Source organism: Canis lupus, chromosome 13 (genome assembly GCF_048164855.1).
Source record: "Canis lupus baileyi chromosome 13, mCanLup2.hap1, whole genome shotgun sequence".
Taxonomy (NCBI): domain Eukaryota; kingdom Metazoa; phylum Chordata; class Mammalia; order Carnivora; family Canidae; genus Canis; species Canis lupus.
The window spans coordinates 48832462-48852393 of NC_132850.1; the positions used below are offsets into that span (position 1 = coordinate 48832462).

At 36.2% G+C, this 19932-nt stretch overlaps 1 protein-coding gene across 8 annotated transcripts in view; it reads right to left on the reverse strand.

The window, feature by feature from the left end:
- IQCM (IQ motif containing M) overlaps positions 1-19932 on the reverse strand; it is a 428712-nt gene that overhangs the window by 87195 nt on the left and 321585 nt on the right. For all 8 annotated transcript variants that reach the window (XM_072773567.1, XM_072773568.1, XM_072773561.1 and 5 more), the window contains one exon: positions 6795-6956. In XM_072773567.1, coding sequence (XP_072629668.1) covers positions 6795-6956 — 162 coding nt within the window. The remainder of the gene's footprint in view (positions 1-6794; positions 6957-19932) is intronic.

The following is a 19932-nucleotide window of genomic DNA, read 5'->3' on the forward strand; positions in this document are numbered from 1 at the left end:
GCTTATCTAAAAGAGAGCAATGCAGGAGCCACAAAATCTTCCACAAAATCTTTTACGACTTAGCCTCAGAGGTAACATACCATCACTTTTCTTGTATTCTCTTGATAACAAAACAAAGACCAACCCAGATACAGTATGCATATTTCCACAAAATCATGGATCATTGGTTCCATCTTGGGGGCTAGTTACCACTCTTCTCCAAAACCCTATATAATACCAACAGCCTGCTTTGCCCAGAAAGACTGTTTAAGCAGCAAAACTCTTATTTATTTAGAAGGACAACAAACTGAACTTGCAGTTTTTACTTCAGATATTGAGTGTTGTTGTCATCCTATGTCATTTAGCGATGTTCTCCCAAGACTTTTTTTTTTTTTTTTTTGAGGGGGAGAGCTTTATTTGGTAGCATTTTGTTTGACACATAGATCAATAAAAGTGCTCACTGAGACTGACTAAACCACATTCTAGTGCTTTGGATCTGCTAGTCTGTGAGCATTTCTAGGGTAAGGATTATGTTAGTTATTTTTCAAGCTTTATTGCCAAGAACCTAGTTGATACTCATTTAGTGCTTGTTGAATAAATGGATGCAGAATTCAAATGATAAGACATTATTCCTATGATTTTAATTTTAAAAAGTTAAGAAGTATTGAGTGGTATATTATTGTAAATATGCAACTCACATTTCCTTTAGCTTGTAGATCTCATGCCACATATTAATGTCTTTCTCAAATAATTCCAACCTCCTTGGTGAAACTGGGTAAGTGGGAGACATATCTCTGATTTGATCAATGAAGTCCAAGAAAAAATGGAATTCACATAGGATATATTCATTCCATTAAATGAGCAAAATTCATCATCATAAAGAATTTGTAATAACTTGCCCATAGTTGAAAAACTTTCACCAGATACAATATAGCATTCATTTTTATATTTCCATGAATAATTTCTGTGAGTATGCTAAATGTTGAAAGTTTTAACCAAGGAAGTATCATCTAAAAATAAAGTACCTTTGTTCCACCAGCAATTGCCCTCACAAAAACACAGTCACATAATTTACCCTTGACAAAGAAAATCAAAGGGACTTTAAAGAACATGAAAGTGGAGAATCTGGCAGTTTATGGTTGGTAAAAAGGGAGATCAATGGGTAAATACCCAGACAACTTTATAAGTCCAAACTGAACATAAAATATAGTCTTAGTGATATTATTCTCCTCAAGCAAGCAGGTAATCCATAGGCTAATGAAGACATTGAACTAATAGTAGTACAATTAAACTTATCCAAACTATAATAGACCATTTCCTGTACTTGTGCATATGGAAGTCATATAAAATATGTGAATCTCCCTTCAAATCAGGATTTGAATTTTTCACTTTTCAATAATTAATCTTATGAACACCCCAAAGAGTAGGTTCAAAACTTAGTAAATGTCTATATATCTTAGCTATGTTAAAGATAATCAGGACAAGTCAGGATAGTAAGTTTAAGAAGGCAAAATAAATTATACACTTATCAATAATTAAAGGAAATATGTCTCAAAAAAAGGAGAGAATAATAATGGATAGAAATCCAAATGCTTGGGCAGCCTTGGTGGCTCAGTGGCTTAGCGCCGCCTTCAGCCCAGGGTGTGATCTTGGACACCCGGGATCAAGTCCCAAGTCAGGCTCCCTGCATGAAGCCTGCCTCTCCCTCTGCCTGCGTCTCTGCCTCTATCTCTCTCTCTCTGTCTCTTGTGAATAAATAAATAAAATCTTAAAAAAAAGAAATCCAAATGCTGAGGTGTGTATTTTAAAGATTATTTATTTATTTATTTATTTGAGGGTGGGGGGGGGACAAAGGAAGAGACTCTTCAAGCAGACTCCTGTCTGAGAGCAGAGCCCTACTTGGGCTCAATCCCACCACCGAGGAAATCATGACCTGAGCCAAAACCAAGAGTTGGATGTTTAACCAACTGAATCACCCCCAGGACCCCCTGAGATGTGTATTTTAAAAATCTAAATCAAGTACAAAGATACAAGCAGAACATGTAGTAGTTGGATTATATTCACAATAAATTAGATATACTGGATTATCGTATCTTCTTCTAAGTTCCATCACTTAAAAGAAATGAGAAAGTTTGAAAAATGTTTAGGGAGAAGTGCCAGAAGACATTAAGGATTAGAAAGAGGGCCTCTGAGGAATAATATTTTAAAAGACCTATCACAGAAAAATAAAGACTCTTATTAATCTATGTAGCCTTAATTTTGTGGATAGTGAAAAAGTTATAACTGTTGGAGCAATTGTAAGAAAAGAGTCTTATGCTGCAGAGTAGAAAGTTCTGAGAGAGATCATCATCAAAAATCAGACCTGACTGTCAAGGGCAATTATGTAATTGCCAGAGTATGTAAAGATGGAATTCTCATTTGGTTAATGTACATCAGGTCTTGCCTGAAGGCAATGGAATAAACTGAATAGCATAGAAGGTATCTTGTACTTTTATAATGGGTAACAAAACAGTGATTAGTTCAAGAAATCAGTTCCAGTATTAATTACATAACTTAAATAGCCATATGTTATAAGAGTAAGTAAAATTTACTATATGAAGGGCTGGAAATGATATATGGAAAAGAAGTCGTTGAACTGGAGGTCTTTGCTCATTATTCAGGATCTGAACTAATTAGAAACCTTACATTAATATATTAATATGATTTCAGTTAAGAATGCACCACTGGTTTGAGAAAGTAATTTAATCATTCATTTGTATTCTCTAAATGATTTTCTTGAAAGATAATGGCTAACCTACTCCTTTCAAGGTATTCCCATTAGAATTCCAAGAGTTCCTTAATATAATCTACAGCTTCCAGGTTGAGGATCCACCAAAGTCACAAAAACTTAATGAAGGTGAGAAACAAGTTCAGTGTGTCTATGACAGGCCACAAGACCCGGGAACTCAAGGACAGACAACTCATAAGGAAAGATAACAAAAGATACAAGCCTTCCAAAAGGCTTGTTAAACTTATTTTCTGAAAATAAGTTTGACAAAACATATGTTCCTGGAGAAAAATTTTTTATTTTTTTTTACTTCATTGATCTAAAATCATAAAATTATGATTCAGAAGAAATACTTTGTGTATATTAAGTAATTTGAAGTTATGACTTATGCAGCATTCCAGTGACACTCAAACTACTGTGATAGGAATTATGGGATGTAAAAACATGGATATAATGAATAATTTTAGAATATGTATGGTCCTAATACTACATAATTTTTTAGCAACCATGCCATTTATCGAGCATTCAGTAATTCTATTAACTACCCCTCAGTTCTTGCTGATGACACTTCTCTAAATCTACAGAGTGAAATCAATAAACAGAAGTGCCTACATAGTGGAGTATTATTAATGTTGGGACACATAATAAATTCCCAGAGCTATCCTCCCTAAAATGTTTCTAGTGGAGCAGATACTGAGTTTCAAAAAGTACTTCTATAATAGACTAATCTTTCTCAAGGCAAATACTACAAACTGTTTTGTCTATCAATTTAATAACAACTGTAATTCAAAAAGATGCAAGACCTCGGCCATTTACTTAAAAGGGAAAAGATAAGCTAAAACCTCAGAGGATGGAGTCTTTAACTTACAACATACTGCCTCTTGCAAATTTCCTTTATGCTTGTTTTATTTGTATCAAGTTCACAAATAGGCTATAAACAATGAACACAAATCTTTTAGAATGATATGGGTCGCATTGTGCTTATGTTCTGGTAGAAAATAGCAAAAAGAAGATAAATCTCAACCAGGGTCTTGATTCATCTTATAGAACCTAAAACCCTTATTATCTTTTTCATAATTTTCCTTCTCTTTCCCTCTTCTTCCTTTATTCTATCAGAAAAGAGCACTTAAGTATATACCATTATATGCACTAGCCCAATGGGAAGCAGTATATCTGTGGCTCCCCATAGACAAATTCTAAAATGCTGGTTTTAAAACTTAAAGAGAAACCATTTCTCAAAAATATTATCAAAATACAAATTGCACTATCTTGGTTCTTTAAATTTATGTTTTCAACTTTATTTTTATAGCTTTGTTGAGGTATAAATGAAAACTGCACATATTTAAAGTCTACTACTCGATGAATTTTGACATATGTATATATACATAAAAACATCACCCCAAAGTTTTGTAGATAATACAAAGATAATAAACATTTCCATCACCCCAAAATTTTGTAGCCCATCACATTTCACTTCCACTGCCCACCACCATCCCAGGTAAATATAAATTTGCTTCTGTTATAAGATTTAGTTTGCATTTTCTAAACAATTATATAAATGGATCATACTCTGTCCTCTTTTTTTGTCTGGTTTCTTTCACTAAGCATAATTCTTTCCAGCCATGTTGTTTTACATGTATCAATACTGTCAATAGCTTGTTCTTTTATATTGCTTAGTAAGTAGTATTCTGCATGGATATATCACAATTTGATTATCCTTTCACCTGTACATAGGTATTTGAGTTGTTTCTAGTTTGAGTCTTTTACAAAAAAGGAATCGATGAATATTCATGTACAAGTCTTTATATGGACATATATTTTCTTTTGTCTTGGGTAAATATCTAGGATTGGTATGGTGTGTTATAAAATAGGTATATGTTTAACTTTTTAAGAAAATATCAAACTATTTTGCAAAGCATTTTTACCATTTTACATTTGCAGTGAATGAATATTACTGTTAACATTGCTACCCATCCCTGCCAGCACTTGGTGTGTTCAGTCATTCTAATTTTAGCCATTACAATTAAGTGTATAGCGGTATTCCATTGTGTTTTTATTTACATTTCCCTAATTAATAATAATGATGAACATCTCTTTTGGACTTGTATGACATTCATATAAATTCTTTTTTTTTATTTTGTGCTTATTTCTAAAATTTTATTTACAGTAAAATTCACTGTTTTGGTAGTTCATTCTAACTAATTTCCAGAGTCATATAACTGCTATCATGACCAAGAGACAGAATAATTCCATCACCTTATGAACTCCCTCATGCTACCTCTTTGTAATCATACCCTCCTACCACCTGTAAGCCCTGGAAATCAATGGACTGATCTCTGCCCTTATAGTTTTGCTTTTTCCAAAGTGTCATTTAAGTAGAATCTAAATACAGCCTATGAATTTAGCTTCTTTCACTTAACATGATGCATGTGAAATTTACATTGTTGTGTGTATCAACAGTTCGTTCCCTTTTATAGTTGAAAATATTTCATTTTGAAGATATAACAAATTTTGTTTACCTACTCCCCAGGCAAAGAACATTTATGTTGTTTCCAGCTTTTGGCAATTATGACTAAAGCAACTGAATACAGTTATATATAAGTTTTTGGCAAACAAACACTTTCATTTCTCTTGGGTAATTACCCAGGAGTCAGATGGCTAGGTTTATGGTTAGAGTAGTTTAACTTCATAAGAAAGGTCCAAAATACTTAAAAATTGATTGTATCATTTTGCATTTACACCAGCAATGCAATATTTCAGTTGCTCTATATCCTTGCCAGACTTGGCATTGTCATATTTTCAAACTTTATTTTAGTGTGTCCAATAGGTGAGTCTTCTCACATTAGTGTGGGTTTAATTTATATTTTCCTTTTTTAAAAGATTTTATTTATTTATTCATGAGAAACACAGATAGAGGCAGAGACATAAGCAGAGGGAGAAGCAGACTCCATGCAGGGAGCCTGATGCAGGATTCTATCCAACACCCCGGGATCACATCCTGGGCCAAAGGCAGACACCCAACCGCTGAGCCATCCGGGCATCCCTAATTTGTATTTTCCTAACAACTAATGATATTGATCATCTTTTCGTGTGCTTATTTGCCATCTATATATCTTCTTAGTTTATTTGGTTTTGCCAAAATACAAAGTTAATTAATAGAAGGATAGTCTTTTCAACAAATAGCACTAGCACACTTGGATATCAACATGTTAAAAAAAAAAAAAAAACTTCAACCTATACCTTGAGTCAAGTACAAAAAAGAATGACTCTTCTTTTCAAATGACATTATTAAAAGATAGCAAAGACAAGACAGACTAAGAGAAAATATTTTCAAAGAATATATGGTAAAGGACTTATATTCAGAATATTTAAAGAACTTTCAACACTTACAAATAAAAATATATATATTAAAATTGATCAAAAGATTTTAACATACACTTCACCAATGATGATAACATAATGACAAACCCATGAAAATACACCAAATATCATTATCTACTAGAAAAATGTAAATGAAAATCAAAATGGAATACCTATACAGACCTATTAAAATGGCTAAAATTAGAAAAACTGATTATGCCAAGTATTGATGTAGCTGTAGAGTGCATGAATACAGCTCTCAGACCTCTGCTGATGGGGAATATGAAATGATATAACTACTTTGGAAGACAGTTTGGTTAAGAGAAATGCAAGCATTTGTCTGTACACAGTCATGTCAATGAATGTTCATTGTAACTTTCCTTGTAGTATCACGTTTTTGAAAGCAACACACATGTCCATCATCAGGTGAATGAAACAACACAGTGTGTTTCCACTATTCCCAAGGAGGTACCAAAGTGTAAAACAGCCACTCTTTAAACTGTAGGCACACTACTTAAGAACTGAAATGAATATTCTGTACAGCCTAGGAATTACCCAACATTCTGTTTGTGAGACTAGATCACTTCCTGGTCACTTCCTGTCACATCATCTAAGTGACAAGTAAGAGATATATAAAGAGTCATTTCTTCTATATTATAAAAAGAAATAATAAGATTCAGCATTTTACCTATATATCTATATCCTTCTTCCCCATTTACTATGGGTCTCAGCCAAGTTGACTTAAGTCGAACATTATTACGCACATGGGCACCTTGAGGAGGATAGAGCGTAAATAACATTTCAATTGCATTGAACTTCTTGATGAGTTCAGAATATTTGTCACGGTCTTCTGTAAAAAACAAAAGAACATTAAAACATTTTTAAATTTTAGATATTTTTACAGAATGTCTACTGTGTTTATGTAAAGGATGCAAATTAAAGACTAATAATTTGAATGCTAATGGCTATGTTGACAATGTGGGTTTTCTTTAGCCAAAGGTACTTCATCAACAATCTTACTGTTTAGATAATTCCTAGCAAAAATTTAGAAGTAAGGGGTTTACAAATATCATCTTCAAACACTGTAAGTTTAAAGCAGTATTGTTAATAGGTATGGGGAAAAGTAAGGTAACCAATGAACAGCATTCATGTTATACATGTAACCATGTATATTTTTAATTAACATTAAATAATGAAATCAGATTAATCTGACAAAAATGTTGACTAAGTGTAGAGTTCCCTAAAGCAAAATGACTGAATTAATATCTCTAGGCTATGATGTATAAGAAAATATAATGATATGTATGCAAATACTTATATACCACTTACTGTATGCAAGAAATTGTTCCAAGTGCTTTTAAACATTAATATACTTCATTTTCATAAATATCTATAAAGCGTATCTTATTGTTATTTCCATTTTACATAAAGAATTTGAGGCCCAGAAAAATTAAATAACTTGCCTAAATCTTGCAGTCTGTAAATGATGTAATTAGGCTTTGGCTTATCTAAGGAAGCTCTTATTTGCAAACAAATGATTATCAACCAAACATAACCTGCATTAACTAGTAGATGAGAAAACTAGAATTCAAAAATAATTTGAACCATAGAATGAAAATTCTTTGGTTATGGACCCTGGATCTCCTGCTGCAGCTTCAGTTTTTGTTTGATAAGCCAGTGCCTAAAACTCAGTAAGACAATCTCCTGAGCAATGAATTCAAAGTGACTCTACCTAGAAATATTTCAAAAGAAAAGAGAACTATCATATGATGTAAATCTTCATTTATAACCCTATTACATTTTCTTTCTTTCCTTCCTAATTTCCTTCTTTCTTCTTTCCTTTATTTTGTTAGATAGTATATTTTATGGTAAAGTAAGTATAAAGCAGTATGACATAACGCTTAAATGATTAAGAAAGCAGATCTGTTGGTGGGCTGTGTGCCAGGTATCAATCTATTACCTCACTCCCAATCCACCTTTCACTGTCCTGTTTGTGAGACTAGATCACTTCCTGGACATAAGGCACAATTTTAAGCATCTTCCATAAAGAGCAAAAAAGGGAACTAGATAATGAAGGGGCTCTTCCTGGATCTGGGTACTTCTCTCTGTTGGCTCTTACAGTGCACAGCAGCCAGCAGGGTAGGGCCCTTTCTGGGAGGTGTCTTAGAATCACCTCCCACCATATGCACACACACTGGGAGCTTCCTACCAAGTTCCATGGTGCAACACCTTCCCATGAGTGGGTTCCCAGTAGGTTCCATAGTGTGACAGCTCCCTATGGACAGTTCCCCAAAAACTCCAGAAAGTGGCTTTCTCATGAGTTCCCCTAGCTTGGTCTCTTAGTGAACTTCTCTGCCATTCACTGGGCCAGAGCTATGCCCTCTCCAAGACGTGGCTCCATGGAGGTGGGGGTGTGGTGGGGGTAGGTTCTTTAAAACTTGTTCTTTCCTTAGGTGCTCTGCCTCAGACCTAGGAATACCAGCCACTCTATATCTGATCTTCTCAAATTTTTAAAGTTAGTTTTACCCCTTAGTAGCAGATCATAATTAATAATTCTTTACATTAATCTCTTCCTGCTCAAATTACTATGTAGTTTCTATTTCATAAGTGGACCCTAGCTGACATAGTCAGACCTGGGCCCTAATATTCAAATCACTGTTAACAGGCTGTGAAATATTAGACAAATCAGTTTACCTTCAGGCGATTATACTGGCCTCATAGAATTATTGTTAGGATGATCCTAAGCTTTAAGTGACATAAGACACATAAAGTATTTATATGGCACCATGTCTATATGTACTAGATTAATGTATTGTCAGTCTTCATCTAGTATTATTTCAATAGTAATAGAAACAATGAGAGAGTCAGAAAACGATAAATAATATGTAATTGCATCTTTCAATTATACACGTCTTAAGTACTTTTCTGCCTCCTTTTAAAAGGGAAAATTCAAAATCATTCCCTTGTGACTAACAAACAAAATAAACAAAAACTCAGACATCCTCACATATGCTCGCATGTGTGAACAGATTACATATAGATTTTCTTTCAAGATTACACATAGATTTAGAATTATATAGGTGATATATATGCCAACGCCTGCCAACATCATCTGTCAACAGAAGAGAGGAAGCTGGAACTATAGTAAAGCGATGCTGAGGAGTGAACTTGCTTTACTTTTCCACGCAGCCATGCTTCTTCAAGAAGTGGAGAGGTGAGCTCCTCAGGCAGGAGGAGACTTCCTGAGTTGTAAGGGAAGCTAGGAATGCAGCATCAATCAGAAATCACACAGCTAAATAAAATACTGCGCTGAAGTTTTCCATGATGGACAAGATAAGGAAACAAAATAGATCAGAGTTTCTCTCTTTGAAACCATAAAGAAAATTAAAGTAGGAAAAACTAGCATAATTGCAGCTATTCAGGGTTAAAAGATAGAATTGCACTTAAGGTTTCTCCCATCCCTGACATTTATATCTTTCTAACTCCTTTAGTTTAAAAAAAAAATATTTAGCAACTTTATTTGATAGGATTGTGCTTGTTAGTTTCCATAAAGCACTGTATTTTTCATAAAAACAAATGTTTCCATGTCAAGCAAAATAAAATGCCCTCACTAAAATCTCAACAGTGGTAAATGTGGAGCTGCCACTTTTTCTTACTGGTGTATCCTGATTGAAGACTAACCAGAAACACATGAAGTCGGGGAAATGTTGCACTTGTTAGGATAATAAGGCACAGTGCTAACTCTAACAGAGATGCACATCGAAGGTTCCTAGCTCAGAGTCCTGCTACCGTCACCGTTTGCCATTAGGTAACACAAATGGAGGCCTGGAGCTTATATGAACAAGGTATTATGATTTTTGAACAATTCTACTTTTCCTTCATAATATCAAAGTTGATTACAGGTGAGCATTTTTAATTTTAGAAAACATATAGCTTACAAAACATGGTCTCTTTATTTTTAATTACATATGTCATTCCAAGATAAAAATAGGAATGTAAATTTTGTTGCTGATATTGATAATTTTTTTGTTATTTATGGAATATCTTCCTTCTAATGCACTGCTAAGCCGATATTGCCACATTGGATTCAGATGTTGTAATACTGTTCTCAGAACTCAGAATAAGAGCTCTTTCTTACCCCTTCCTCCCCAAGCCATATGTGTGTAGAAATTTGAAGATCTTCCATGTATGTGTCCTAGGTCTGGTTCTGTTGGCAAAAGCCTTCACAAAATTTCCATAATTCTCTATTGTTCCCAGGTCACCAAGGGGTTAATTATCTTCATTAGACATAGCAGTGGTTGATAGCAGAGGCTCTGGAGCTGCACTGCCTGGGTGTGAATCTGGACCTGCCATTTATGAGCTGTATGACTGAAGCAAGTTAGTTAACCTCTTTCCAGCTCAGTATTTTAGCAAAACTGTCTACATTATAGTGTTGTTATGAGGACTACATAGGTTGACGTAAGTCTTGAGAACACCTAGTCTATACCCAGTATTATTTAAGCATTAGTTATCACTATAATTATGATGACTTCCATGAACAGATGCTGGTATAGCCTTTATCCTATTTAGATAGCAGTTTCCTGTCTCTTCCTCCATCTTGCTGGCTCGTGGGTGGGTGGAAGAAAGGTCAGTTTTCTTGAAGCCATTGCCCTTTCTGGTCACTCTTACACTATTTTGGTTGTTTTAAGGCCCAGTGGTTCCTACTGGGTGTTGATCAGAATTTTTTATGAATTGGTCACTTGTGGGCTACTCATTGGTGTTATGGTGGTCTTCCTTGTTATTATTAGTGAAAACAATATTTTGTTAGATCTAAGACATTACAGATGTTGAGGGCCCCATCAATTTACACACCACTAAGAAATATAAAGGACTAGAAATTTAACTATGGCCTACCATTGATTATAAGACGTAACTTAATTTCAGAAACATTAAAATGCGAAAGTATATATCTTAGAGTTAACCAAATGTGGTGAATACCCAGTCAGCTAATTGAGAACTCCACCTGGCTAACAAACAGGTATCTCAAAGTCTATGTGCTGAAACCTGTCCTGTGCCAAGGATTCTTGTCTCCGTAAAATAGCATCTAGCTAATGGTAGAATATAGAAAAAAATATCACATATATCAACACAAACACTTTGGTCTCCTAGTCTTCTTGGCCTTTCCGATCTTATCTCTAAATAGCAGACATAATAATATTTTTAAATGTACTTTTTATACATTTCCCTATTTAATGGTTTCCTGATGTTTCTAAAATAATGCCAGCTCTTTACTATGTCCTAAAAGACTTCTGAACATCCCGGTCCCTGCCGCCTCCTCCATCTCTGACAATCTTGGATTTCTTTCAGTTTCATAAATACACCTTGCTTCCTCCTGTTTCAGAACCTTTGCACAAGATGTTCTTCCCTGCCTGGCATGTTCCCCTCTCCTTCCCTCCATTACCTTATAATTTCTATGCCTCCTTCATGTCTCTCCTGAGAGTATCCTGTGACTATCACCAAACTAGATCAAGTCTCTACATTACGCATTCCCAGAGTTGTTGTCCTCTGCACTTTTCCTCATCTATGCTTCCTGAAGATTGTAATTATATTATTTGTATTATTATTTGATTCAAATCTGTGTCCCTTACAAGACTTTGAGCTCCAGGCAAGCAAGGTCCGTGACTGTTTGCTAGCCCCTGTTTGTTTGCACTGTATCCCCTATCACCTAGGAGTGCCCGATACTCACAAAGGGTCAATAAAAGGCTTTTAAATTAAATAAATAAATCAGTAACTGATAGTATTTTTGGGAGTCTCATATGTCGATACTAGTGTACTAATAAGCAGATTACATGCATTAGCTGATTTAATCCTAAAAGCAAACATATTTAACTTGCTGACAACCCTGTGAATTTCATATTATTATACTCAAATCTCAGGGAGATAGAGGAAGGTTGCAGGGCATTGTCATGGCCTCATAGCTTATAAATAATGAAGCGAGGATCTACTTTTAATGGTCTCACTTCAAAGCCTGTCTTTTTAACAAGGATGCCACACTGTTTTAAATGTGGGGTTCTTGCTATTATGGAACTTTTAGTGGCTTCATGAGTTGCTAGTCACCTGGTGGCCTTTCCCCTGGTGGCCTCTCCTTTCTTCCCATCTTTTTAAGCCATCAGCTATCCCAGCATAGTCTGCTAGTCAGCACTGTGGCTTCTCTCACAGAGGCAGCAGCTCATAGCTCTTCCCAGGAAGTTTTCTGATGTTGGTCTTCTAAGAAGAACCTATTTTGTAGAGGATATTGATGATCTCTCAGGTCAACTCCAGTATTCTTTAAATGATTAAAACCCTCTTAGTTTGCTAAGGCTGTAAGCTAGCATAAAATCCCTGTGTGACTTCCTTAGCATCCTCCAGTATTCCCCTGCCTCTCAGACAAGTGAGGTTCCTTATGTTCAATGTTTATACTAGATGGTGAATTTTCAGAGAACCCCAAAATGTCCCTTTCCTTCCTCTCCCAAACAGGGCACTACATTATTGGGAGTTCGTTTCTTCCTTCTTGCAGAGCTTGAATCTGGATGCTTAAGGTAGCGGTTCCCAGAATTATGCACAGTGATTTAAAAAAAATTATAAATGGGATCTTATGGGAGTTTATTTGTGCTTGGCAAATATTCTGGCTTTGTGGTTATTTTAACATTATTTCATGGTTTTAAAAACATTATGTATTCACCATAGGAAACTTTGGAAATACAAAAAAGCATAAGGAATAATTATTACTTTCAGTATTTGCCAACTCTAATCCCATATGCTTAATTTTTATTCTCTTACAATCCCAAAGAAACCATAATAGGGCATAGGTAGTTAGTAGGACACTTGTTAGAAGATCACTCCTAGATCAAATAAATACTAAAATTTTTCTATTAAAAATAATAAGCTGAGCAGATAGTTTAAAAAAATAAAATATTAATAACTTTAGGTTGGTAAAAGACAAAAGATTTATGTTATCTGAAGAGAAACCAGAGTATAGCCCAAATGGCCCACAACTAATGAATGGATAAAGAGGATGTGGGGGAGATATATATATATAGATATATAGATATATATTCATATATATGTGAATATTACTATAGTAATATATATAGTATATATATATATAGGAATATTACTCAGCTATCAAAAGGAATGAAATCTTGCCATCTGCAACAACAACATGGATGGGGTTAGAGTGTATTATGCTAAGTATGCTAAGTGAAATAACCCAGTCAGAGAAAGACAAATACCATATGATCTCATTCATATGTGAAATTTAAGAAACAAAACAGATGAACATATGGGAAGGTGGCAAAGAAAAAAAAAGGGAAAGGAAAATAAGCCACATGAGACTCAGGATAGAGAACAAACTGAGGGTGGATGAAGGTGCGTGGGGGATAGGCTAGATGAGTGACAGGTATTAAAGAGGGCACTTGTGATGAGCACTGGCTGTTGTACGTCAGTGATGAATCACTGAAATCTATTCCTGAAACCAATATTGTCATTGTATGTTAAATACCTAAAATTTAAATTAAAAAATAATAAAAATTAAAGATCCCAGGGAGATAAAAAAAATTTTAATTGGGAAATAGACTTAAAGTCAGCTTTACATTAGAAGTCAGAATGAGGGCAGCCCCGGTGGCACAGCGGTTTAGCACCGCCTGTAGCCTGGGGTGTGATCCTGGAGACCTGAGATCGAGTGACACATTGGGCTCCCTGCATGGAGCCTGCTTCTCTCTCTGCCTGTGTCTCTGCCTCTCTCTCTCTCTCTGTCTGTGTGTGTGTGTCTCTCATGAATAAATACATAAAATCTTAAAAAAAGAAACTTAAAAGATTAGAAAAAAAAGAAGAGGAAGAAGTCAGAATGAAGGATACCTGGGTGGCTCAGCAGTTGAGAGCCTGCCTTCAGCTCAGGGCATGATCCCGGAGACCCAGGATCAAGTCCCACATCAGATTTCTTGCATGGAACTTGCTTCTCCTGCCTCTCTCTCTCTGTCTCTCTCTGTGTCTCTCATGAATATGTAAATAAAATCTTAAAAAAAAAGAATAATGATACAAACACAGCGATTTGAAAGGTATATGCCCCAATGTTTATAGGAGCAACGTCCACAAGAGCCAAATATAGAAAGACCTTTAATGTCCATCGACGGATTAATGGATAAAGAAGATGTGGTATATGCAATAGAATATTATTCTGCCATCAAAAGGAATGAAATCTTGCCATTTGCAATGACGTGGTGGAACTAGAGGGTATTATGCTAAGTGAAATAAGTCAGTGAAGGACAAAGACTATATAATTTCACTCATATGTGGAATTTAAGAAACAAAACAGATGAATCTATGTGAAGGGAAGGAAAAATAAGTTGAAAACAGAGAAAGAGGCAAACCATAAGAGAGTCTAACTACAGGAAACAAACTGAAGGTTGCTGGAGGGGATGTGGGTGGGGAGTTAAGGCAATTGTGCTATTGGATTAAAGGAGGTCAGTTTAAGTAATGAGCACTGGGTGTTATACCCAATTGAATCACTAAATTCTACCTCTGAAACTAAAAATATGGTATATGTTAATTAAAATGAATTGAATTAAATTTTTTTTTTGAATTTTAAAAAAATTTTAAAAAGAAGTAAGAATGATAAAAATAAAGACAACCTATTATCATAATTGTCCCTTTCTGGAATTATTATTAAAGGGTATTTTAACACTAAAAATGCAAGAGCAACACGATTTCAGATGAAAGAATAATATTTACTTTGAATGATGAGAACCTTCAGCTTCTAGGATTTTTGAAAATGTCAATTTCTTCCTAATGGGCCTATCCTCAACACAAATCCCAGCACAGACTCAATACTTAAATAGAGCATGTGTGTAAATCATTAAATTCAAGACAAGTCCTAAGTGTATCAGGGAGAGTTAGGAGGCTAACAAAGCTTCACTAGTGACCCTCAGTTATTAAACCAGAAAGGTGGACCTTGTTAAGAAGTTGATTATTAATAAGTAATTACAACTATGGGTAGAAGTAGCCAGTCCTTTACCTTTGCCCAGTTACTGCACTACTATGTAACTCAATTTATCACTAAGGTAAAAATATACTTTAAAGCCTTCCTACAAACACGAAGTTCACAAGCTAAAAGCAGTGGTGATGGTGGAGATTTTCTTCCATTGTCAACATTATTCACTCATTAAAATGCTAATTTATCTCTCATGTGCCACTGACCCGTCATGGGAGGTTTCAGTATGGGGTTATCAAATATGAATTTAAACTGGTGGTGGAATCAACTACAACCCACTCATTGTAAGTGACAAATTTCTAAATGTTGTCCATTTAATATCTTGTCACTGCCACAGGACTTATGATGCTTTCATTTCCTTTTATTTGAAATAAGTGAATGTTATAATTTTCTGTCATGCCATTTTTATATAAACTTTTTCTATTTATTAGTAAATTTAAGACAAGGATACCAATTCATAGCATAAAAATTATTTATGTCTTCAATGCCCTTATTCAAATCTAAAGCATCTACATTCTTAAATTAATAAAACTTTCTTAAATTTAATTTCTTTTAAGAAATACAAGATCTTAACGATAATTAACAAAGGAGCAAAACATTCAAAAGCAAAAGGCGAATGGTTGAAGGCAGCTACACTATGCCATTGGATGATTTAACCAGTAAAAATAAATGCAAGAACTGTTGATCTTTCACATCATAGTTAAATACTGTTATTACTCACTTTAAAGAAAAGCAAAAATGTTCACTAACACTTGACGGAGAGTAAAGAATACAAAATAAGGACATGCATCAATTAAAATTTTGTTAAAATCTAGGCAAATATTAATTTAAAAATTGTTAAAATATACAAATATTACTACTTTTAAATCCCCTCAGTTCATGTAAACAGGCACATATTGTGAATTTTGCCAGAATGTTCTTTACTATATAATTCAAAGGTTAAATATAAGAAAACTATGTCCTTGATACATCTTTATAAATCAAATAAAAATTCTATTATAAAATAGAAAGTTATGGAATTGTACTCATTAGATTACTCAATAATCAAAGTACAGTTATTTCAAAAGTTTCACTTCTGCAGTGGAACAGAGTTCATAAAGAAATATGCTAACATTTTCATTTTATTTCCGTTTTTATTTTTACTATTTAGACAAAAGCAAATTCAACACATTTTCAAGTACGTGATAAAGAAAGCTAAGTAATTTTTCCCTTTTTCTGTCTTTATGAAATTTAGATAAAACTGCAGATCTTACTACCATACCTAAATTATATAGCTAAGTAAAACAATAAAATAGCTTTGGTTAATAATTCCAATTGAATTATAAGGATTCCTTATGAGGGATATTTTTTTCTAAAAGCCTATATAAAAAAAAATGGTATGTTAAAACCTAAAATAAATTGCTAAAGAAAAGCTCAATGATAAATCTGTGTTTTCTTTTTAAAAGCATCATTGGAATTCAAAGAGAAAGATGGCAGAGGAGCAGGGTCACCTGTCCCCACCAACTCACCTAGATCACTTGCAGATCATCCTGAAAACAAGAGGGAACAGCCAGAAGGCTACAGAGAGAAGAGTTCCTGCTTCTAACAAGGTAGGAAGGTGGAAAAAATAATAAATAATAGATAAATAAATAAATAAATAAATAAATAAATAAATAATAAATATCCAGTTGGGGAGGGGCCCCTTGAGGAGCCGGGCTAAGGGGGGCGGCGAGAGCCTCCCGGACAGGAAAGCCCAACCCCAAGAAGCAGGAGCTTTAAAAATCCGCACTGGATTCTTCCCGGACAGAAAGGCGCTGGCAGGGAGCTCGGGCAGGATCCCAGGAGGGGCCGTGGAGCCCCCAGGCTCCCGGGGTCACTAACAGAGGAGGGGCGCCCGGGGGAGAGCGCCCCACACCCGCGGGACGAGCGCGGGAAAGGGCTGGAGCCTGGAGCGCCCCAGGGGAGCCTCGGGAGCAGCTCGGGGGGGCTCCTCGCGGAGGGGGCTGCGCGGCCCCGGGAGCGCGATTCCAGCAGCGAGCCCAGGGCGCCGGGGGACACAGCCCAGGATCCTGCTCTCCCCTCAGGACAGGCAGAGGCGGGGAGGGCCCGGGAGAGCGAGGACGCTCCTGCCGCCGGGAGCCCCCAACGGTGCAGGTCAGCGCCCCCCGCTCCCGGAGCATCCAGGCCCCTGCGGACTGGGAGCTGCGGTAGTTCCTGCGGGAGCGGACTCCAGGGCTGGAGAGCTGGCCGCCGCCAGTGCTGTTGTTCCTCCCGGTGTCGCCCTGAGAGGATCGGAGCCGCCGGGAACAGAGGCCTCACAGGGTCAACATCTCCCACCAAGCCGTGCACCTGGCAGGGGGCGGGGCGGGGCAGCTCCCCCAGGTGCACACACCCGAGAATGAGCGCAGCAGGCCCCACCCCCAGAAGACCAGCTGGAAGGACAGGGGAAGAGCAAGTTCTTGACCAAGCAAGTGCTGGAAAGCTCCAGGGGAAGTCAAGGGATTTACAGTATGTAGAACCAGAGGATACTGACCCTTGGGTTTTTCCAGTGTTTACTTGTTTGTTTTTTCTTTGTTTTTTTTTTTTCTTCCTTTTTCCAGTGAAACTCGTTTTTAGCCACTCTGCACTGAGCAAAATGACTAGAAAGTTTAAAGTCCACCCTGCTAAAAGATGAAAGGGTCAACCAGGAAATTAGAGAAGAATTCATGAAAACTAATGAAAATGGAGACACAAACGTTCAAAATCTTTGGGATATAGCAAAAGCAGTCCTAAGAGGGAAATACATCGCAATACAAGCATCCCTCAAAAAATTGGAAAAAACTCAAATACACAAGCTAACCTCACACCTGAAGGAACTGGATAAAGAACAGCAAATAAAACCTACACCAAGCAGAAGAAGAGAATTAATAAAGATTCGAGCAGAACTCAACGAAATTGAGACCAGAAGAACTGTGGAACAGATTCACAAAACCAGGAGTTGGTTCTTTGAAAGAATTAATAAGATAGATAAACCATTAGCCAGCCTTATGAAAAATAAAAAAGACTCAAATTAATAAAATAATGAATGAAAAAGAAGAGATCACCATGAACACCAAGGAAATACAAACGATTTTAAAAACATATTATGAGCAGCTATATGCCAATAAATTAGGCAATCTAGAAGAAATGGATGCATTTCTGGAAAACCACAAACTACCAAAACTGCAACAGGAAGAAATAGAAAACCTGAATAGGCCAATAACCAGGGAGGAAATTGAAGCAGTCATCAAAAACCTCCCAAGACACAAAAGTCCAGGGCCAGATGGTTTCCCAGGGGAATTCTATCAAACGTTTAAAGAAGAAACAAAACCTATTCTACTAAAGCTGTTCCGAAAGATAGAAAAGGACAAAATACTTACAAACTCGTTCTATGAGGCCCGCATCACCTTAATTCCAAAACAGACAAAGACCCCACCAGAACAGAGAATTATAGACCAATATCCCTGATGAACACAGATGCAAAAATTCTCAACAAGATACTAGCCAATAGGATCCAACAGTACATTAAGATGAGTATTCACCACAACTAAGTGGGATTTATCCCCAGGATGCAAAGCTGGTTCAACACTCGTAAAGCAATCAATGTGATAGATCATATCAACAAGAGAAAAAACGAGAACCATATGATCCTCTCAATAGATGCAGAGAAAACATTTGACAAAATACAGCATCCATTCCTGATCAAAACTCTTCAGAGTGTAGGGATAGAGGGAGCATTCCTCAGCATCTTAAAAACCATCTGTGAAAAGCCCACAGCAAATATCATTCTCAATGGAGAAACACTGGGAGCCTTTCCTCTAGGATCGGGAACAAGCCAGGGATGTCCACTCTCACCACTGCTATTCAACATAGTACTAGAAATCCTAGCCTCAGCAATCAGACAACAAAAAGAAATAAAAGGCATTCAAATTGGCAAAGAAGAAGTCAAACTCTCTTTCTCTGCAGATGACATGAAAGTGTACCTAGAAAACCCAAAAGACTCCACCCTAAGATTGCTGGAACTCATACATCAATTCGGCAGTGTGGCAGGATACAAAATCAATGCCCAGAAATCAGTGGGAATTTCTATACACTAACAATGAGACTGAAGAAAGAGAAATTAAGGAGTCAATCCCATTTACAATTGCACCCAAAAGCATAAGATACCTAGGAATAAACCTAACCAGAGAGGTAGAGAATCTATACCCTAAAAACTACAGAACACTTCTGAAAGAAATTGAAGAAGACACAAAAAGATGGAAAAATGTTCCATGCTTATGGATTGGAAGAATTAATATTGTGAAAATGTCAATGCTACCCAGGGCAATTGACACGTTCAATGCAATTCCTATCAAAATACCATGGACTTTCTTCAGAGAGTTGGAACAAATAATCATAAGATTTGTGTGGAATCTGAAAGACCCCAAATAGCCAGGGGAATATTGAAAAAGAAAAACAGAGCCGAGGGCATCACAATGCCGGATTTCAGGTTGTACTACAAAGCTGTGATCATCAAGACAGTGTGATACTGGCACAGAAACAGACACATAGATCAATGGAACAGCATAGAGAATCCAGTAATGGGCCCTCAACTCTATGGTCAACTAATATTTGACAAAGCAGGAAAGACTATCCACTGGAAAAAGGACAGTCTCCTCAATAAATGGTGCTGGGAAAATTGGACATCCACATGCAGAAGCATGAAACTAGACCATTGTCTTAAACCAGACACAAAGATAAACTCAAAATGGATGAAAGATCTAAATGTGAGACAAGAATCCATCAAAATCCTAGAGGAGAACATGGGCAACACCCATTTTGA